Genomic DNA, 22,627 nt, shown 5'->3' on the forward strand with positions numbered 1-22,627 from the left:
AAAAAGATGTTGGGACTTTGGGGGGAAAAAAAGAGCCTTGGTGGAGCAGTGGGCTGATGCCTCCTTAAGTAACACCAGCTGCCTGCAATTAGTGCAGGTTCGCGTCCCACCAGGCTCAAGGTTGACTCAGGCTTCCATCCTTCCCAGGTAGGTAAAGTGAGGACCCAGATTGTTGGGGGCAATTAAGCTGACTTTGTAATAATGCCGCTTGGGGTGTGTGTGTGAAAGCCCTAATAAGCAGGCATATACATAGAATGAAGGCTACTGCTAAGCTTGTAAAGCCGCCCTGAGTCTTCGGAGAAGGGCGGGATATAAATGTAATAAAAATAAAAAAATAAATAAATAAAATAAAATGTGCAGAGAAGAGCAACTAAGATGATCAAAGGCTTTGAGAGTAAAACCTGTGAAGAACGATTGCAGGATTTGGGAATGGCCAGTTTAGAGAAAAGAAGGACCGGGGGGGGGCATGATAGCAGGATTCCAGTATTTGAGGGGCTGCCACAAAGAAGAGGGGGGGGGCAAATTATTTTCCAAAGCACCTGAAGGCAAGAGAAGAAACTAATTAGTTTCCTGGATGGAAACTAATCCAGGAGAGAAGCAACCTGGAATTAAGGAGAAACTTCCTGACAGTTGAGGACAATCAACCAGTGGAACAGCTTGCCACCAAAAGTTGTGGGTGCTCCATCACTTTTTAAGAAGAGGCTGGACATCCACCAGTCTGAAATGGTCTAGGGTGTCCTGCTTGAGCAGGGGGTTGGACTAGAAGACCTCCAAGGTCCCTTCCGGCTCTATTCTGATGGACTGATTTTGCTTTACCCAGCTTCTTTTATCTGACTTTGGCCAAAGGTACAACTAGGACGGGAGCTTGAGACTAAAACTTCATCTTCAAACAAATTGCTCCTCTGGATTTGGAAGAAGTCTTATCTCTTTGGGAATTACTCCACACTCCCAAGGTCCCATCCAGCTCTGTTCTGGTTGATTGAAATATAGACTGTCCATTTTAATAGAGGAGGAGGAGGATGTGCAACTTCTAAAATCTCTTTTCCTAGGCTTAGCCTGAGAAGATCAGGAGGGAACCAGGTTTGTACCACACAGCTGTAGGCATCACCAGGATTTTTAATCAGAAAGGAGAATATTTGTAGCTCAGGGCTGGAACGAGGGATCCCTGGTTTTCTCTGAGCTTGGTTCTTTACTTGCAGATGTGCACCGCTAGAGCCCCGATGACGTCGCCTGGTTTGGAAATGAAACATCTGCCAAAAAAATAGGTCAGAGGGCAGCAAGGACCTGTCAGTGTTCATCCTAGCAAATGGAAGAGGCCAGGATCTAGGATCTTAAACCACGCTCATGACACCCCTTCACTGATATTTACAGGAGGATTTTATTTATGCCTTTATTTATTTATTTTGTATACACTCTAGCGTTGGCGGGAGGAATGATATCTCCATCTGGGAAACAAAAAGGCAGAAACGTCCAAGATGGAGAATGGGAGGATAAATGTTCACCAAGAGCCCGGAGGAGGAGGAGGAGGAGGAAGAGGAGGAGGAGGAGGAGGAGGAGGAGGAGGAGGAAGAGGAGATAGATAGGGATAAGGGAGGAGATGGAGAAGGAAAGGAGATGAAGCAGATGGAGAAGGAGGAGGAGGAGGAGGAGAAAGTGGAAGAGAAGGAGTTAGATAAGGAGATGGAGAAGGAGGAGACAGATAAGGATGAAGGAGATGGAGGAGGAGGAGATCGATAAGGAGAAGGGAGGAGGAGATGAAGGAGAAGGTGGAAGAGGAGGAGATGGAGAAGGATGAAGAAGATGGAGAAGGAGAAGATAAAGAGAAGGAAGAAGAAGGAAAAGGAGACAAAGAAGATGGAGACGGAGGAGGAAGAGGAGAAATATCTTCCACCTTCCTAGCTTCAGGTGTCTCATATGGAATGTAACTCAAGCTTGACGTTGAAAGAATGAACTTGGGAGCGTCTTTAACCTCCAGCATGGCCATGGATTTCCCTTGGTGGTCTTCAACTACACGATGCTACCCCGTTTTCCTGGGTGCCCCTCAGTTCTTCCCCAGTCTGGTTTTCAGCCAGAGGTTTCTTCTCCAGCTCGGATGCTTCTTTGGAACTCCATGGAGAGCTGGAGACAGGAGAGTCCCCGTCAGCACAGCTGTCCAGTTCTCCAGGGCTGCTACCTTGTTCGTCTGTCGGACCGTCACTTCTTCCATCCTCCAGCTCTGCAGTGGACGACCGATCTTTGGTCTGCTTGGTGTGGTCATTCTCAAGGCCACAGGGGTCCCCTTCTTCTGACAGAACCTGGGACGACGACGAACGGAAAGTCTCGGCTTGAGGGCTGCTCTTGGGGTTTCCGCGCGAGTCCTCTGCAAGGAGAGCAGCTTCCTCCGGAAGAGTCCGTTCTGTTTTAGCAGGACACGTGATTGGCGGCTGCCTTGTTTGATCTTCTACACGGGAGAAAAAATGGGAATGTTGTACATTTCCGTCTGGACAGTGATCAGGAGGAACAGATATTAGAACAAGTAATTTTCACAGGCAGAATTTAAACCAGGGGTGCCCATCCGTGGCGACATTAAAACCTGTGGACTTCAGCTCCCAGGATTCCCCATGCTGGCTGGAGGATTCTGGGAGTTGTAGTCCACAGGTCTTGAAATTGCCAAGGTGGGGCACCCCTGATTTACGCCGTGACTTTGGGGGTGAAGGAGCTTTTGACAAGGCCCAGTTCTAATTCTTATCCTTTTAGCTGTTTGAAAGAAACAAAAAAATTCCTCTCCCCACACATAATAAAGAAATAAAGGTTCTGGCTGTCACCCCAGACAGTAGAGATGGTCCTCATTTAGTGACCATACCTGGAACCGGCCACTTGGTCGTTAAGTGAAGTGGTTGCTAAGTGGAGCCGCAACTTGTGCTTAGGAACTTACCACAGCTTTCCTTTGCTTTGCAGGCCTGCAAAGTGGGCCATCAATGCAAGTGGCGCTTATAAAGTGATTTTTCTTTCCCCATCACCATCCTAACTGGAAACAGACCGTAAACGAGGACCACCGCTATGCAAGGACCACCTATGAATTTTCTCTTTTTCTCTTTCTAAACAAATTTGAGTGTTGTTTTTTTTTGTTTCTCTCGGTCTATTGACCGAGATGCAATAATTTTTCCCCGTCCTTTTTCAAGAACTGATTTTTGTATTTGCTTTCCTGGCTTGATTGTAATGGAAAACTCTAGCTTCATCCACCAGAGCAGTATTGCATGCGAGGAGGAGGAGGAGGAGGAGGAGGAGGAGGAGGAGGAGGAGGAGGAGGAGGAGGAGGAAAAAGAAGAAGTGGAGGAAGAAGAGGAGGGTGGGAAAGGGGGAGAAAGAGGAGGAGGGAGGGGAAGAAGGAGGAAGAGGAGAAGGGGGGAAGGAAAGGAGGAAGAGGAGAGGAGGAAGAGGAGCAGGGGAGGAAGAGGAGGGGGGAGGCAAAGGAGAAGGAGGAAGGGGAGGGGGAGGGAAGGAAGGAGGAGAAAGGAGCAGGGGAGGAAGAGGGGAGGAGGAGGAAGAGAAGGAGGGAGGGGAAGGAGGAAGAGGAAGGGAGGGGAAGAAGGAGGAAGGGGAGGGAAGGAAGGAAGAAGAGGGGAGGGGGAGGAGGAGGAGGAGGGAGGGAAAGGAGGAGGGGGAGGAAGGGAAGGAGGAAGACGGGGAGGGAAAGGAGAAAGGGGAGGAGGAGAAGGAGGAAGGGAAGGAGGGGAGGGGGAAAGGAGGAAGAGGAAGGGAGGGGAAGAAGGAGGAAGGGGAGGGAAGGAAGGAGGAGAAAGAGGAGCAGGGGAGGAAGAGGGGAGGAAGAGGAGGAGGAGGGAGGGAAAGGAGGAGGGGGAGGGATGGAAGGAAGGAAGGAAGGAGAAAGGAGGGGAGGAGTAAGAGAAGCAGGGGAGGAAGAAGAGGGGAGGGGGAGGAGGAGGGGGAAAGGAAGAGGAAGGGAAGGAGGAAGACAAGGGGGAAAGGAGAAAGGGGAGGAGGAGAATGAGGAAGAGGAAGGGAAGGAGGGGGAGGGGAGGAAGGAGGAGAAAGAGGAGCAGGGGAGGAGGAGGAGGGAGGGAAAGGAGGAAGAGGAAGGGAGGGGAAGAAGGAGGAGGGGAAGGGAAGGAAGGAAGGAGAGAGGAGGGGAGGAGGAGCAGGGAAGGAAGAAGAGGGGAGGGGGAGGAGGAGGAGGGAGGGAAAGGAGGAGGAAGACAAGGGGGAAAGGAGAAAGGGGAGGAGGAGAATGAGGAAGAGGAAGGGAAGGAGGGGGAGGGGAGGAAGGAGGAGAAAGAGGAGCAGGGGAGGAGGAGGAGGAGGAGGAAAACCTAGCAAGTTCACCTTTCAAGAGTAAGAAATCCTCCCTTCCTTAGAATAACCTCACTAGCGCTCTCTGGGCCCCAAAAAGCCGCCCACCCCAAGCGGAATCTCCCCATCCGCGTTTGGCTCTCCGTGGGCTCAATCTGCCCCTCCAGGAGAGCGGAGGAAGCGGCTTCACTGCAAGGCACCCGACTGGCACCAGAGGACTCTGCCAGCCTCGCTTCAGCCCAGCCGGGCAATGAGACCTATCGAGCCCTCATCGTTCCCCTCACGATCGTTATATTGGATTCAAACACCGAACGGGGGGGGGGGGGAAACACCTCCCACTCTTCCCCCCCTCGAGAAAAAAAATCCCACCACCATGTATTTAAGCAATAAAGAAGTGGGAGTTAAGCTAAAGTCGAGCCGAGCTGATTCGGAGGCAATTCTTAGGATACGGTTTTCTGAAACCCACTTACTACGGGTCCGGGAGCAGCTCGAGAGATCTGAAATCTCCGGGGTGTTAATGAGCATGGCTGTTTCCACCCGTGGCGCTCAGAAGGTGGAAGGGTTTGTGGCGGGAGAAAAAAGCAGGCGGGGGGGAAACGGGAAAGAAATGGGGGAACTCGAGAAGTCGGCAGCTACTTCCTGTTAATTGCTCCGCAGAATATTTAAAATGTGCGTTCAGACGGGGAATACCGGATGGTCCTCGGCTTACGGCCACGACGGAGCCCCAAATTTCTCCTTAAGCGCCTTTTGCCCCCCCGTTTGACGCCCTTCCTCGACCCAGTTGCGAAGTGGATCACTGAACCTGTCCTATTAGCGAATCCTATTAGCGAATCCGGCTTCCCCCGTTGACTTTCTTTGGTCGCAAAAGGGGATCACGTGATCCCAGGGGACACAGCGACCGTCATAAGCGCGAGTCAGTCGCCAAGCCGGTTTTGCATTTTGGCCGCGTGACCGTGGAGCTGCCGTCTGATTTCCGGAGGGATATTCCCGAGAGAGGGAGCCACCACGGAGAAGGCCAGGACCCTCAACCTTCCTCGCCTCCCCACTCCGGTGGGTTGGGCGGATGTGACCGGTGAGAGACGCCCCCCCCTCAGATAACCCCGGTCTCAAGGCAACATCCTCGGGGCTTTTCCTAAATTTGGAATTACTGTTATTAGTGTTGTGATTCAGGGTCAGCCTGTGGGTTCGGCAGTTGGGTCGGACGACTCAGAGGAGGAGGAGGAGGGGGGTGTTGAAGACCTTGTTGAGGGGGTTGAAGATCTTGCTGATGAGAGCCCTCAGCCAGGCCCCTCCCACTTGGTCACCACGGAGACCCAGCTGTGTGAGCCTGACAGCGTGGATGAAGATGACCCACAGCTGGCCCTGTTCAAGGACGCCCGACGCAGGAGGCAGTCAATTAGGAGTAAACAGAGGAAGGCAATGGGGCTTCTCAGAAGGAGGCAGAGAGAAGCCACGCCCTGAACTCTATATAAGGGGAATGTGTGGGGAGGGCTGGTTTGCTGAAGGCAACCGCTCGGATAGTTCGTGTTTCTTAAAGCTCCTGTTTCTTGGTTCGTGTCTTGTTTGTTTTTGTAGCTATAAATTTGGCAGGCGTAATTCCAGCCTCTTGCCGTTTGTAAAGGGGTTGTCCCTGCCTTTTCTGCAGGGCCGGTAGCAGGCTGGTACAGAACAATTAGGACCTCGGTTGCTTACCTTCTAGATTCTGTGGTGGCTTCTCCACCGACGTTAGCAACGGCGAACGTGACCTCTGGATAGCAGGAAGAGCCGGTTCAAGAAACGTAATAGTATCCTTGCCACCTGTAATCGTAAGGACATGAACATATGTGTTTCTCTTTATCCTGTCCGAAACCAAGAGATTAAAAAAAAAAGAAAACAAAATCAAACTTAAAAGCATTGAAAACAAAGCTATCCTGTTTAATAGCAGCCTGGCCTTTCTCGCTTCCCTTTGTTCCTCCCTCTTTTATTTAATTGCTTAGAGCTTAATCAACTCTTAGGCCCCCATCCAATAATCCCAGGGACTTCGGATTAAAACTGGAATTTCAGGCTCAAAAAAACCCCCCGCTACGTTAGAAATCTCTGCCTGATGAAAGAAGGAGAGCCTGCTGGATACCAGGAACATGCTCTTTTAATTTTCTCCCTTCTCCCTTCTTCTCCTGTTCCTCTCTGGCGCTCCTCGGGAATCCGAGCGAGCGCTTGGTCGAGACCCACGTTGACCCTTTCTCCTCCGAGAATCAACTCTTCCTCTCTTTCCGGAGGCGCACATAAAATACACAAATAGCCTGAATCGCTTTGGTGAAACCTAGCTCTGGCGGAGATAATTATGCGTTCGTGGAGCGCTTATCCAAACGGGCCTGGAGGCGCCAACTCGGCAGTTGAGACGGCCGATGCTCCTGAATTTTCAGCCCAGTCAATACGGAAAGGGACCCTCTTACGAACTCCTCTATTTAGGAGACCCCGTCTGGCTGCAGCCCTCACCTCAGGAGGGTTTTTGAAGACCCCAAAATTAGATCCTGGCCTCAAACGGCATCCATTAACTCCTTCCTTCCTTGTCTTCTTCCTCCCGTCCTTCCTCCCTCTTTTCCTCCCTCCCTTCTTCCTTCCTCCATCCTTCCTTTCCTTCTTCCCTCCCTTTCCTCCTTCCTTCCTCCTTCCTTCCCTTTCCATCCTTCCTCCCTCTTTTCCTCTCCTATCCTTTCTTCCTCCCTTCCTCCTCCCTCCCTTCTTCCATCCTTCCTCCCTTCCTTATCCTCCTTCCTCCATCCTTCCTCCCTTTCTTCCTTCTTCCCTCCCTTCCCTCCCTTCCTTCCTTCTTCCTTCCCTGTCCGTCCTTCCTTCCTCCTCCCTCTTTTCCTCCCTTCTTCCATCCTTCCTTCCTCCCTGTCTTCCTTCCTTCCTCCCTTCCCTATCCTTCTTTCCTGTCCTTCCTTCCTCCCTTCCTTCTTCCCTCCCTGTCCTTCCTCCTCCCTCACTTCCCTATCCTTCTTCCCTCCCTCCCTCCCTTTCCTCCTTCCTCCCTTCCCTTCCCTGTCCTTCCTCCCTCCCTCCTTCCTCCTCCCTCCCTTCCCTATCCTTCCTTCCTCCCTCCCTCCCTCCCTCCCTTTCCTCCTTCCTCCCTCCTTCCCTGTCCTCCTTCCTCCCTTCCCTTCCCTCTCCTTCCTCCCTCCCTCCCTTCCCAACTATTATGCGCAACGTGCAACTCTTCCCTTCAGAAACGCTTCTTCCCTTATCGCTCTCCTTTCGGATTAGAAACACTTGTGCAAGGAACTTCTATTCCTCTTGTGACTGTCTTAAGTTGAATATCTTAACCGGGGCCGGGGTGGGGAGAAAGAACTTAAAAAACATTCAGGCGACATTCCTATTTATTATACGGGCCAGCGACAAAGCTTTGTGCACATTGAAGGTTTGTTCCTCAAAACGTAACAAGGATGACCTACTCCCAAATCCCACCGAGACATCGTAGCTGAGGCCTTCGGGCAGCAGGGGAGAGAAGAAAGGAAACCGTTATTAGAGCCATGTTAGCTTGACGTCTGAACAAGAACAGAGCGAGGCGTTCAGCCACGACGGCATCCCAGACGTCTCCTCAACCAATTTATGAATCCCTCAGTTCGAAAACATTCGAACGAAAGAGCCTCTCCGGTTAAGTGCGACGCGAGCGAAGAGGCCGGTCCCAGCCTTTTGTCAGGGGTTGCAAATCCTCCTCGCCACTCGCCACAAATGAGCAGAGGTAGTCCTCAACGTGCGGCCGCCAATTTACGTCCTGAAGTGAGAAATCTGTGAATTCGCCCCGCCTTACGACTTTTCCCGCCACGGTGGTCAAGGTGAACCACTTCAGGTGTTAAATTAGTCACGCGGTTGCGAAATGAGTCTGCTTTCCCCCCACTGACTTTGCGTGTCGCCAGAGGGGATCGCGTGACCCCAGGACCGTCGTAAATGTGAGTCAGTTGCCAAGCATCCGAATGTAAATCGCCTGAACGTGGGTCGTAAGCGTGAAAAACGGTCCCTTTCTGCAGTGCCGTTGTGACTCTGAACAGTCACTAAGTGAGCTGTTGAGGGCTACCTCTATCAGCACAATATATCCGCGGATCCAAGCAGGATGGACTTTTGCAATTAAGAAGAAATTTTGCCAAATACTACTAACCTGGGAGGCTCCATAACCCAGACACTTCTAAAGTTCTTAGTTTTTTCTCCAACTCTGCCACCCGGTTGCCTAAGATTCTGAAAGAAGCATTGAATACTTTATATAAAAATGGGGGGGGGAATGAGATTTACAGAGGCCATTTAGGATTCTCTCTGCAAGAGTCTCTCTCTCTCTCTCTCTCTCTCCTGCAGACACACAGATGCATGCAAGCACAAATATGTCATTATAACCTTTTGGTAGGTGTCACGACACATTTAAAATGGGCCACCCACAATTCACACATTAATATACATAGCTCAAAACTGATTTTCCAAGAGGTTTCCTCTTAAAGTAGCAAAATGGATGAGGTAAGAACTACAGGAAGTCCTTGACTTACGGCAGTTCGCTTAGTGACCATTTTGGCTGTGGAGTGTTGGCCACAAGTGGGCCGTGACACGTCATTCCCTTTTGTCTTACAACTCACAGCCACAACTGACTCCAAAACTTCCGTCTATTCTATTCTGTTCTATTCTATTCCATTCCATTCCATTCCATTCTATTCTATTCTTCATTATTCTCCTCTTCTGTTAACACATGCCAGTTGTCAAGTGCCCAAATTTTGATCACATGATCACAGGGTTGCTGCAACAGTGATACACAGAGATGTGTGTGTGTGTGTGTGTGTATGTATGTATATGTATATATATGAAAACTGATCATAATTTACTTCTTTCACTACTTTTGTAACTCTGAATGTTCACTAAATGAATGCTTCTAAGTAGAGGACTGCCTGTTTATCACCTCCACCTTTCCCCCCCCCCCCAATGTTTTCCACTGTGCTAAGCCTAGACAGTTCCACAAAGCACTACACACTTCAGTGAATGCCAGTGGATCAGCACGACTTGTAGAGAAGTCCCACACCACTATATCGTAGAAAAATCACTTACTTGTTGGTTTGCCTTTGGTGCTGAATGACCATGTTCTTCTCATGGATGGTCTCCAATAAAGCAGTGGCCAAGGATTTGAGATCAGAAATGGACTGAGGCGTTGCTGGTAAACTGCAGCCGTGATCTTCAGATAACAGTTCTTGCACTAGAAAATTTAGGAATCTTTTTATGGTGTGCAGCTCTCCAAGAATTGGAGATCTGTCCAGAGTAGCATTTCTCAACCATGGTAACTTCCAGATGTGCAGGTTTAACTTCCAGAATTTTAACCAACATGGTGAATGGAATGGAGTGGAGTGGAGTAGACTAGACTAGAGTAGAGTAGATAGAACAGAGCAGAATACAACACAGAATGGGAATGGAATGGAATGGAATAATGAATAGAATAGAATAGAATAGAATGATTGAAGAGTAGAGTAGAGTAGAGTAGAGTAGAATAGAATAGAATAATAGAATAGAATAGAATAGAATAGAATAGAATGATTGAAGAGTAGAATAGAATAGAATAGAATAGAATAGAATAGAATAGAATAGAATAGAATAGAATAGAATAGAATAGATTGAAGAGTAGAGTAGAGTAGAGTAGAATAGAATAGAATAGAATAGAGAATGGGATAGGAATAGAATAGAATAGAATAGAATAGAATAGAATAGAATAGAATAGAATAGAATAGAATAGAACAGAACAGAACAGAATAGAGAATGGGATAGGAATAGAATAGAATAGAATAGAATAGAATAGAATAGAATAGAATAGAATAGAATAGAATAGATTGAAGAGTAGAATAGAGTAAGTAGAATAGAATAGAATAGAATAGAATAAAATAGAATAGAATTACAGGATAGCATAGAATAAAAAATAATATAGAATAGAATAGAATAGAATAGAATATGGAATACAATAGAATATGGAATAGGATAGGATAGGATAGGAGGAATGAGGAATGGAATAGAATAGCGTAGAGTAGAATAGGTTTAATAAACAATAACCCTTGCTCTTCCTCCCTTCCCATTCTGTAAGAAAGAAATACTAATAACATAAATTACTAATGCCCTCGTCTATATTTTTGGTCACATGTTGTGCAGTTATATGTCAGTTCATAAAAAAAAATGTGAAGGATTGTTTTGAGGGGAAGCTTCCTGGCTGCCCAGCCACCATTCCACCGTTCCTTTAAAAGACCCTGTGATCTGTGAAGATGCAGACCCCTGCGAATTCCAAGGCAAATGCAAGCATTGCTGCAGTTTCAAAGAAAACCCACCAGAAGCGGAAACAATACAGAGACGGACACAAAGTGATACCAGATCCTGGTGTGCAAACATCCTATTAGGACCACCACTTGGTGGAGCAGAGGGCCTTGGTGGAGCAGAGGGCTGATGCCTCCTTAAGTAACACCAGCTGCCTGCAATTAGTGCAGGTTCGCGTCCCACCAGGCTCAAGGTTGACTCAGCCTTCCATCCTTCCCAGGTAGGTCAAATGAGGACCCAGATTGTTGGGGGCAATTAAGCTGACTTTGTAATAATGCCGCTTGGGGTGTGTGTGAAAGCCCTAACAAGCAGGCATATACATAGAATGAAGGCTACTGCTAAGCTTGTAAGCCGCCCTGAGTCTTCGGAGAAGGGCGGGATATAAATGGAATTAAAATAAAACAAAATAAATAAAAAACTTTCAATTTTAGAAGAAAGACAAAAGCTCTGCGCCATACCTTGCTTTGCAGAAAGGATCCCAGTCAGGGCGCTGCTGTTTGATTTGCTGTGGCCCTTGAAATTTTTCCTTCTTTCTAGAGCGTTCTAAAGAAAGGAGTGAAGGCCTCAGGAAAAATATGTATTAAAAAGGAAATTCTGATTCTTATTTTACTAATAAAGAAGAATATTTGTAGCTCAGCGTCGACAAGTGTGCAGGTGTGTCTCTGAGCTTATTTGTTTTCTTGTAATAACCCAACTAGGTAACATTATCAGTGCTAGTAGGGAGTGGGGTTTGTGGAGATGAGGAGGAGGATTGTGGGGACCTCGGTGGTCGCTGAGTTTGCTCGTTTTCTTGCACACATTTCATGACCCAAACTAGATAAAACTAGAACTAGATTCTTATTTTCATACAATTTCACAGGGAATAAAAAGAACTGAAACTCATCTTTTGATAGGCAGATAACACAGAATGAATTGGGCAAGAGAATAAATGTAATAAATATTTAAACAGAATAAATATAAACAAAAAAATATTACATTTAAAAGCTGCCTTAAACTTCAGCTTAAAAAACCAACAATTAAATGACCTAATTGCACTTAAAAACTATGGAGAAATATGAGCGGGGTGTTTTTTCTGTAGTGAAAGAAATAAATATTTCAAAGATGAAGTGAAAAGCCCACATTAATTAGCCTTGTAACAAATTTGAAATATACTACACGGCAAAAAATGGACTACATAATTCTCCCCTTACAGTTCACGGTGTAATTTACCTTGTATTTCACAATGTTTGATTTCAGAATGTTAACCTCTTCCTGCACTTGTTTTAATCGCTCATGAAGGTATCTGAAATTTGGGGATGAAAATAGCGATATATTACTCAGATGCCATTTATTAAGTATTTTCAAAATGAGCTGCGAGCTTCATGGGGAAAAGGAACAAATGAGAAATAATGAGTCAAGCAGAGACAAAAACCCTACAATTTGCATTCAATTGTCAATTGTGCTGTCCCACTCACTCACGCACACCCACATACCACCGGTGTAAGGAATATTTATCAAGGCTTCGGAGCCTGAATTGGTGTTCCCCAGCAATTCCCTGTCCCAGCACCAACTCCTCCTCCTCCTCCTCCTCCTTGTAATAAAAAGTGGATTTGAGGTTTAGGGCCAAAACTTTGTTCAGCCACATTAATCCCTTTATACCGAGCTAAGGGAATAATATGGCTCAGTGGTTAAAGCTGGAAAGATGACAGCCCAGGTTTGAGATGTGAGCACCATGTGACGGAGTGAGCTCCTGTCCTCGCCTCAGCTCCTACCAATCTAGCGGTTTGAAAGTATTCAAATGCAAGTAGATAAATAGGCACCACTTCGATGGGAAGGTAACAGCACTCCATGTGCCTTTGGTATGTAGTCATAGCAACCACACGACAATGGAAGGAAGTGTCCTCGGACAACACCGGCTCTCTTGGCCGAGAAACGGAGATGACCACTACCCCCCTAAAACTGGACACGACTAAACAGGGGTAAATCTTTACCTTACTACGTTAACAGGTTAATGCAATTTTTCATCTCTTCAGTGCTTCGGCTCTTGATTTTACCATCACATTCATATTTTTTTTCTCTAAGTTGTTTTTGCAGCGTTAGCACAGCCTACAATATTTGCAGCAAGGAAGGGCCCTAGGATGAACACTCTTGGTGTAAACGCAGTTCTGAAGGGACGTTGCGTCCTGTCCTAGCAAATCGTGATTGAGTCCCAAGCAAACTCACCTGTTTTCCATACAGAGAGCATCTATGTCGATAATACGGTCGACGTGGCCCCCGAGAACATAGTTCAGCTCCTGGTTTAGTTTGTCGGACTTATCTTGGTAAAAAGAACGTTCTTCCTTCACATCCTGGAGCTCATCCAACGTAGCTTGAAGATCAAGCTGGAGAGTCTCAATCTGGCAAGACAGCCAAGCTCAAAAGAGTTACTGAAGATAAGGAGAACTTCCAAAGGTTTCTCCAGGCCAACTCAGTCCCCTAATTTTTGCCAAGACTCCTTCTATCTCCCATGTCTATTTTCAGCAACGAATGTCTATGGCAGGGGTCTTCAAACTTGGCTCTTTGATGACTTGTGGACTTCAACTCCCAGAATTCCTCAGCCTCAGGAATTCTGGGAGTTGAAGTCCACAAGTCATCAAAGGGCCAGCTTTGAAGACCCCTGGTCTATGGAGATTCTCCGTCACTCAGGTCAAGGTTGTCCCAAAGGTGCTTTTTCAGGAGGCAACTGGACTTCCTTGTTTTTCTTTGAAGACCTTTCCCTTCTCATCCCAGAAGCTTCTTCAGCTCTGCCTGGATGGTGGGGAATGGATTTATATTCCTTGCAGACAGCCGGTCATTTGCAAATAAATCCTTTTTATTTATACAAGAAAACCCAGTTGCCTCATGAAAAAGCATCTTTGGGACTAACCCGTTGCATTTTGGGCTCTGGAAACAGACTCTTGGACCCGACGGATATCCTGGTCTGATCAAACCAAACCTCTTTTCAATGACCTGCCCTGCCAAGACCTGAAATCTAGGATGGAAGAGGTCAGAATGTACGTTCAGAAAAGCAGCCGTTCTGTTCAATTACTTGTTCTCGTGCTTTCTCCAGCTGCTGGACGAGATCTTCGCGTTCATGGGGGGCAAAATGACGTGCCCCAACTTCTTCATCTCCAAGCCTTTGCTTGGCAATCGTCATCCGAAGAAGCTGGAAGGAAAAAAAGCCAAAACAAAAATCCAGAATTGCAATTCACAGGCAAATAATAAACCTACCTAGGCACGATCTTGAAGGTATATTGCAAAGATATTTGACCCTTTAACCAGCGGAACAGAAGTTGCCTCCAGAAGTTGTGGGTGCTCCAACACTTGCAGCCTCCCTCTGGTCACGTGATCGAAATCCAGAGGATCAGGAACTGGCACGGTTGCCGTGTCCCGGGGTGTCACGTGATCTTCTTTTGTGACCTTCCGACGGAAGGTCAAGGGGGGGGGGAAAGCTGGATTCGCTTAACAACTGTGGCAAGAGAGGTCGTAAAACGGGGCAAAGCTCTCTTAACAAATGTTTCACTTAGGAACGGAAAATTTTGGCCTCCGTTGTGGTGGTAATGCGAGGACCGCCTGTGTTTACGTAAAGGCTCACTGCGGACAATGGGTTTGCTTAACAACTTTGTGACTGCTGCATTTGCTTTATGACCACCGCCGTTGTTTAACTACTGCCACCAAAAAAAGTGCTGGAAAAATCAGGACAGATGCACGGATGCCTCGACTTACAACCCTCGTGACGTAAGATGGAAACGCCAGGCTGTACTGTGGTGATAAGCCAAGGGCTACTTGCATAATTGTCTTTAATTCCCGCCCTACCTTGTTGTCTCCTTGCACTTCGCCCAGCCTCTGCTGCAGCTCTTTGATTTCTTCCCCTAAGTGCTTATTCCGATCCCGAGAATCACTCAGGAGCTGGGTCAGATTCGCCTGGGGGAAAAACACAGGAAAACGGTCACAAGAGGAACCTGAAGAGGCAGCGGAGAGGAAAAAGAAACGGGTTGGCTTTCGATGCTTTTCCAGAATTAAAGTTAATGCAAGGGTGAAATAAATCAAGCCAGGTGAGCATGTATATATAGCTTGCAGGTAATCGATAAATAACAACAGAGGGCAACAGAAAAAAAATATGCATAAATACCCAGGGAAGCAAATCCTACCATGCTTTTATTTCTATTTTATATCTTATTTTATTTTATTTTATTATTTTGTTTTTATATTTTAGTGTATTTTATTATTTATATTATTTTATTACTTTATTATTTTATTTTTATATTTTATTGTATTTTATTACATTACTTATTTTCTTGCTTTTATATTTTATATTTTATTTCATTTCAATTATTTATTTTATTACTTTTATATATTTTTATTTCATTTCCATTTATTTTATTTTTTTATTTTATTGTATTTTATTATTTATTATATTATTTTATTCTAACTTTATTATTTTATTATATTATACTATAATATTATTTATTTATTATTTTATTTTATTACTTTTATATTATTTTATTTTATTTTACTATTTTATTTTACTTTATTATTTTATTTTATTATTTTATTTTACTTTATTATTTTATTTTATTTTATTTTATTTTATTTTATTTTATTTTATTATTTTATTTTATTATTTTATTTTATTTTATTTTACTTTATTTTATTTTATTATTTTATTTTATTTTATTTTATTATTGGCGCAATGGATAGTAACACAACCCTAAAGTGTCATTCTTGGGTTTCGGGGCCGACAGTTGGTGTGGTTCTATATGGCTAATCTAAGGATGTTTTTTTGTGAGATAGAAATGTGTCAGTCTGGTTTTTTTTCTTTCCTGTATTTTGCTGATATATTAACAATCCTTGAGAATGACACTAACACCTAAAAAACCCAAAAAAATAAAACTTTGGTTGGTCTATTAACAGTCCTAAGACAGAAGAAGTAAAAATATTTAAATATCTTGGGACTATACAGGTAGTCCTTGACTTATAACAATTCATTTAGTGACTGTTCAAAATTACAATGGCACTGAAAAAGTAACGTGTGACCCCTTTTCACACTTATGACTGTTGCAGCAGCCCCCCCCCAGGGTCACGTGGTCAAAATTCTGACGCTTGGCGACTGGCTCCTATTTATGACGGTCGCAGCGTCTCAGGATGACGTGATCCTCTTTTGCGACCTTCCGACAAGCAAAGTCAATGGGGGAAGCCGGATTCAGTTAACGACCGGGTTACTAACTTAACAACTGCATTGACTCACTTAACGACCGTGGCAAGGAAGGTCGTAAAATGGGGCAAAACTCACTTAACAAATGTCTCGCTTAACAGCGGAAACTTTGAACTCAATCGTGGTCCTAAATTCAGGATTAGCTGTCCTTAAAAAGGGGATTATAGGCAAATCCTTTATGACTGGCAAAGGAGTGTATGGAATTATTGGGGTACCCTTTTGCAAAACTAAGCATCAAACACATGGAATAAACCAAAATATTTATCTGGATGCAAAGTTGTACTCAAAACAATTCAACCTGGATTCATGAACTGGAACTGTTAGTTACATTAGTCTGAAATAAAACCTACCTGTTTTCTTTTCTCCGGAGGAAGAGAGGGATCACCATCCTAAAAAGAAAGGATTAACCCGTTAGTAAAGTATTGCAACACCGAAAATAGGCATTAAAAGGAGGAGGAGGATAACCTTTATGGGCATTTTTTTTACTGTGGGCACAATGGCTCACATTAATGATAGATAGATGATAGATAGATAGATAGATAGATAGATAGATAGATAGATAGATAGATAGATAGATAGATAGAGATAAGACAGATAGATATAAATGATAGATAGGATAGCGATGATAGATAGATAGATAGATAGATAGATAGATAGATAGATAGATAGATAGATAGAATAGTGATAGATAAGATAGATGGTAGGTAGGTAGGGATAGATAGATAGATAGATAGATAGATAGATAGATAGATAGATAGATAGATAGATAGATAGATAGATAGATAGATGATAGATAGATAGATAGATAGATAGAACCACACCAACTGTCAGCCCCGAAATCCAAGAATGACACATTAGGGTTGTGTTACTATCCATTGTACCAATAATAAAATAAAATAAAATAATAAAATAAAATAATAAAGTAAAATAAAATAAAATAATATAAAAGTAATAAAATAAAATAATAAATATTATTTATCAATGATATAGATAGACAGATAGATAGATAGATAGATAGATAGATAGATAGATAGATAGGAGTGATAGATAAGATAGATGGTAGGTAGGTATAGATAGATAGATAGATAGATAGATAGATAGATAGATAGATAGATAGACAGAAAGACAGACAGACAGACAGACAGATCTTCATTGTCATTTTTTACTGTGGGCACAACGGCATGCATTAAAAATGAAATTTACTTGCTTGCTCTCAAAGGGTACACAAATCTAACACACATCTAAACACACTCTATGCAACATACGTATAGACCTACACCCTTAACCTATAAGCAACATATAAATATTAATCCCTGTCCATCTTGAACACATAGCAGAAAGAGGAAGCTTTAGAATTAAGCTTTAGGTTACTACTGTATGGAACAAAAATGTTTCGGCTGTAAGCCTGTTCAGAGTTCACATAATATTACTAACAGGAATGGTCCACAGCAGTTTTTTTTTAGAAAATCAGAATTTAAAGGATGATAACAGGATGTTTAACCTGGCTCACTGCATTACAAGAAGGAAGAGGTTTTACCCTATCCAAATTTTCACTCCGGCTACGTACAATGAGTTCCTGATATTTCTTTTTGAGCGATTGGTGCTTTTCTCGTAGCTGGTTAGCCATAAGCTTGAACTGGTCTCTTTCCTGCTGACACGAATCCAGTTCCTTCGAAAGAATCAGCAGCGCTTCTTTCTTGCTCTCTAGCTTCCGTTTACACACCAGGTACTGCAAGAAAACCAAGGCAGAAGTTTAGCCCTTCTTACTTCCTGGAAAGTAAAACATCTCTCGAAGAAGAAGAAGGCCTGCTTCCCTAAGTTAAGAACTGTGGGAATGTCTCTGGAGATTTGTATTTTATTTTATTTATTTATATTCTATTCTAATCTATTTTATTTTATTCATTTTATTCTATTTAATTTTATTATTTAATTTTATTTAATTTTATTATTTTATTCATTTTATTTATCTTATTCATTTTATTTTATTCTATTCTATTTTATTCTTATTTTAATTTATTCATTTTATTTTATTTTTTAATTTTATTTATTTTATTAATTTTATTTTATTCTATTCTATTTTATTCTTATTTTAATTTATTAATTTTATTTTATTCTATTCTATTTTATTCATTTTATTCTATTTATTTTATTTATTCTATTCTATTTATTTTATTTTATTTTATTCATTTTATTCTATTTTTATTTTTTTATTTTATTTTATTCATTTTATTTAATTTTATTATTTTATTTTATTCATTTTATTTAATTTTATTGTTTTGTTTTATTCTTTTAATTTATTCATTGTATTTTATTATTTTATTCTATTCTATTCTATTTTATTCATTTTATTCTATTTATTTTATTTATTCTATTCTATTTATTTTATTTTATTTTATTTTATTCATTTTATTCTATTATTATTTATTTTATTTTATTTTATTCATTTTATTTTATTTTATTATTTTATTTTATTCATTTTAATTTTATTGTTTTGTTTTATTCTTTTAATTTATTCATTGTATTTTATTATTCTATTCTATTCTATTCTATTCTATTCTATTCTATTCTATTCTATTCTATTCTATTCATTTTATTCTATTTATTTTATTTTATTTTATTTTATTTATTACGAGGGAAGATCCCTGCTGGACACAATACAGGTAGTCCTCACCTTACAGCAGCTTGTTTAGCGACTGTTCAGATTCACCAGGGCACTGAAAAACTGTGACTTAGGACCGTTTTTTATAAGAAGGCAGTTCTCTTTTGTATCAGATGACAATTCTTCCTGCCGAGCTATTTTTATCGATAAATCTGTTTAGCCCTCGTTAATGCTGAAACGCAAATGGTTTTACAGCCAGATGAAGGCATTGGGTAATCTTCTAGGTTTCGTCCTGTTAAAATACACCCACATGTCAATTTAAACATCGGAAATGAAGACCGGGAAAAGCTTTGCCCATCTTGAAATGAAGGCAATTTTTCACTTGTGTACATACACTCGATTTTTGCTTGACCCCTTAAAGTCATCCCATCTCTGGATGCCTGAAACCTGCTACAGTTAAAAGCCATAAAAACACAGAGCTTTCAAAACAGTTAATATTAGAATAACACTGGATACCATTGACATGGTTTTCTTGCTGTTGGCCATATATGCAGAAAGCTACTGATTGTATGTTCCTATTACCGTATTTTCCGGCGTATAAGACGACTTTTGAACCCCTGAAAATCTTCTTAAAAGTTGGGGGGTCGTCTTATACGCCGGGTCGTCTTATACGCCGGAAAATACGGTAGTTTGTAGAAACACGGGGGCTCTAAAAGCAAACTGCAGAGAAGAGCAACAAAGAGGATCAAGGGACTGGAGGCTAAAACATACAAGGAACGGTTGCAGGAATTGGGGGTGTCTAGTTTAATGAAGAGAAGGACTAGGAGGAGGACATGATAGCCATGTTTCCAATATCTCAGGGGCTGCCCCAAAGAAGAGGGAGTCAAGCTATTCTCCAGAGCGCCCGAAGGCAGGACAAGAAGCAACGGATGGAAACTCACCGAGGAGAGAAGCAACCTGGAACTAAGGAGAAATTTCCTGACCATGAGGACAATTAACCAGTGGAACCACCTGCCTCCAGAACTTGTGGGTGCTCCAACACGGGACGTTTTTAAGAAGAGACTGGACAAGCATTTGTCTGAAATGGTATAGGCTTTTCTGGCTGAGCAGGGGGTTGGACTAGAAGACCTCCAAGGTCCCTTCCAACTCTGTTCATTCTGTTATATTATTTTCTCAGTAATGGATGAAAATGATTTTGGAGTCGTCTTCATTATTTATTTTTAATTTGCCATTAGAATTTCATCCCAATTTTCTTTAGTACAACGCAGGGCAGCTTTTATTTAAAAAAAAATTCCAGCATTTTCATAATCTTCCCAATTTAAGCCACTGCCCTGAGATCGTTCGGTGGTCTCCCATCCAGTAGCTACTCAGCTCCAATTCTTTGGTTTTTTTTAAAAAAAAATAGCCAGGGTCAGTTAAATGCTGACACCTTCTTGGGAACAATACATATATTCTGTACCTGAAGCCAAAATAGCCTAGACCCAGGTTGGCATTAGGCATTAAATCGAAACGGAAGCCCCAGAAAGTAGAAGAGGACAAAGAATTGAATTAGTTAAACGTGAGGAGGCAAACTCTCCCTCGAGTAAACGTTTGGGAATACTGCACGGGCACACGCATATCGTTTTCCTGGCAATAATGCGACGGCAGCTTTGCCTTCTGTTTTTCCAGGATGTTTTCAACTTCCCAAACTCCTCAACGTCCGGATAGTTTTCTGTCCAAATCTGGGACCTCCTGGCGATTTTGAATGCAAATCCCAACCAGGTGTGACTCGGCTTAGCTCTTAGATATCAGGCGAAGGTTGGTTAAATATTACACACACACAGCTAGACCAAAAGAGACTTATGGACACACACACACACACAGAGCGCAAACACAAGCGTTTGTTGCTTTTGTGGCGGGGGTTGTTCCTCTGAACCTTTATTTGCTCTAGCCTTAAAGTCACTCCATGGACGTAAAACCTTGCCTGGCGTTTTCCTGAGAGGCAACTTTGAAGAATCTCAAGGCTAGCAATAGCACACCTTGAGCACACATCAAGTGCCAGGACCACGGACAAGGGAGGAAGGAGGGAAGAAGGGAAGGAAAGAAGGGAGAAAGAAGGGAGGGAGGGAGGAAAGGAAGGAAGATAGGAAGAAGGAAGGGAGGGAGGAGGGAAAACAATGACATGATCATATTCCACGCTTACGACCGTCACAGCATCCCACCTGGTCGCGGGAGCAAAATTCAGACGCTTGGCAAGTGACTCCTATTTATGACGGTGGCAGTGTCTCAGGGGTCGTGTGATCCCCTTCTGCGACCTTCTGACAAGCAGAGTCCATGGGGGATGCCGGATTCACTTAACAACCGTGTTGCCAACTTGACAACTGCAGCAATTCAATTCAAGGTCCCCCAAGTGGGGCAAAAGTCACTTAACCACCGTCTCGCTTAGCGGCAAAAATTCTCGAGCCAACTGTGGTCGTAAAGTCGAGGAATTCTCGCAGTGCAAGAGCGAGCAGCTACGTCCACACAGAGTAAGCTACGTCTGATTCCTGTTGCCTTTTTTTTTTTTTTTTTTTTACATTTTGGCCCGGCTTGTCCAGAACCTGTTGGGTTAGTTCTTTTAAGTCAACAGGTGGCTTGACAAGCAAAGGTTAAATTCAACAATTGCTCAAATGTCTTGCGTGTGCGTAGCCACTCAACAGAAAGTACACGATGTGAGTTACAGAGCAATCCCAACATGCACACTGATTCCCCAAGGAATCATATAGAATTCAGAATAATAAAGCTGGAAGGGACCTTGGAGGTCATCTAGTCCAACCCCCTGCTCAGGAAGGAGACCCTACAGCATTTCCTAGACAAGGGACTGTCCAGTCTCTTCTTGGAAGCCTCCAGTGATGGAGCACCCACCACTTCTGGAGGCAACTTCTGTTCCACTGGTTGATTGTCCTCCATTTGTTTCCTTTCACAGAAGGAGCCAGGAACTCTGTGGCAGCTTCAAAGCCCTGCAGAGCCACCCCCACCCCCTCCCACCCCCCATGCCAGCAGGGGAATTACCCCCCCCCCCGAATTCCCCAGGGCCCCAGGTGCATTCTGGGAATCCCTTGGAGGGCCCAGTGGCCCCAACTCTCTTCCTCTGCCTGCAGACCTGGGAGCAGGAGAGGGGAGCGCGTGGTCCAGACCTCTCCTCCGCCTCCCTCTTTCTCCCTCTTTCTCCTTCTCCATCTTTTTCTCCTTCTCCATCTTTTTCCTTCTTCATTTCTTCTTCTTCTCCCCCTTTCTCCTTCTCCCCCTTTCTCCCTCTTTCTCATTCTCCCTTTCTTGTTCTCCCTCTTTCTCCTCCCTCTCCCCTTCTCCTTCTCCTACTCCTTCTCCCTCGTTTCCCCTTCTCCCTCTTTCTTGTTCTCCCTCTTTCTCCTCCCTCTCCCCTTCTCCTTCTACTCCTTCTCTCTTTCTCCCTCTTCCTTTCCCCTTCTCCCTCTTTCTCATTCTCCCTTTCTCGTTCTCCCTCGTTCTCCTCCCTTTCTCCTTCTACTGCTTCTCCCTCTCTTTCTCCTCCCTCTCTCCTTCCCCTTCTCCCTCTTTCTCCTTCTCTCTTTCTCCTTCTCCCTCTCTTTCTCCTCCCTCTCTCCTCCCTTTCTCCTTCTACTGCTTCTCCCTCTTTCTGCCTCTTCCTTTCCCCTTCTCCCTTTTTCTCCTTCTCCCTCTCTTTCTCCTCCCTCTCTCCTTCTCCCTCTCTCCTCCCTTTCTCCTTCTCCTCCCTCTTTCTTCCCTCTCCCTTTCTCCTTCTCTCTTTCTCCTTCTCCTCCTCAAACAGAGCCTCCACCGCAACCGAGCAGCCCGGCCGGCAGAGGCGGCGGCGTCGGCGGCGGAGGGGAGCGGGGGAGTCCCCGGGGCCGGCCGGGCCGAGCGCGCAGCAGGCCAAGCCGGGCCCCGCCCGCCGCCCCTCCGTCCCCGGCGGCCTCCTTCCCTCCTGCCGGCCTCTCACCTCGCCCACCAGCCCCTGCCAGTCGCTCTCGCGGCGGCTGCCGTTCATGGCCGGGCCGCCCTCCGCCTCCTCCTCCGCCGCCGCCGCCGCCGCCTCCTCCTCCTCCGGCCGCCTGGGAGGCAGCGAGGCGGGCGGCTCGGCCGGGCGAGAGGCGGGTCCCTGCCGGAGCCTGGCCGCAGCTTTTCCGGCTCGGGAGGAGGGCCGCGCGGAGGCCGGGCTGGGAAAGCCTTCGGGCTTCACCCAGCTGGTCCTCCACTTG

General features: G+C 44.4%; 1 protein-coding gene across 2 annotated transcripts; it reads right to left on the minus strand.

Annotated features, from left to right (window-relative positions):
• Nucleotides 1-1,401: 1,401 nt before the first annotated feature.
• CCDC149 (coiled-coil domain containing 149) lies at nucleotides 1,402-22,528 on the minus strand. Of its 2 annotated transcripts, none has more exons than XM_083367673.1 (12): nucleotides 22,369-22,528; nucleotides 17,376-17,537; nucleotides 16,159-16,197; nucleotides 14,410-14,517; nucleotides 13,643-13,759; nucleotides 12,799-12,971; nucleotides 11,806-11,878; nucleotides 11,055-11,139; nucleotides 9,355-9,499; nucleotides 8,429-8,505; nucleotides 5,983-6,087; nucleotides 1,402-2,440 (listed from the first exon to the last, which is right to left on the minus strand). In XM_083367673.1, exons 1-12 carry the CDS (start codon nucleotides 22,414-22,416, stop codon nucleotides 2,004-2,006), a joined length of 1,569 nt encoding a protein of 522 aa, XP_083223799.1. In that variant the 5' UTR covers nucleotides 22,417-22,528; the 3' UTR covers nucleotides 1,402-2,003. The 2 variants fall into 2 exon arrangements, with proteins under 2 accessions (XP_083223799.1, XP_083223798.1); XM_083367672.1 differs by lacking the exon at nucleotides 22,369-22,528 and adding an exon at nucleotides 21,529-21,700.
• Between the last annotated feature and the right edge of the window lie 99 nt (nucleotides 22,529-22,627).

Source organism: Vipera ursinii, assembly GCF_947247035.1.
Source record: "Vipera ursinii genome assembly, chromosome: 7".
In the NCBI taxonomy this organism is placed as follows: Eukaryota; Metazoa; Chordata; class Lepidosauria; order Squamata; family Viperidae; genus Vipera; species Vipera ursinii.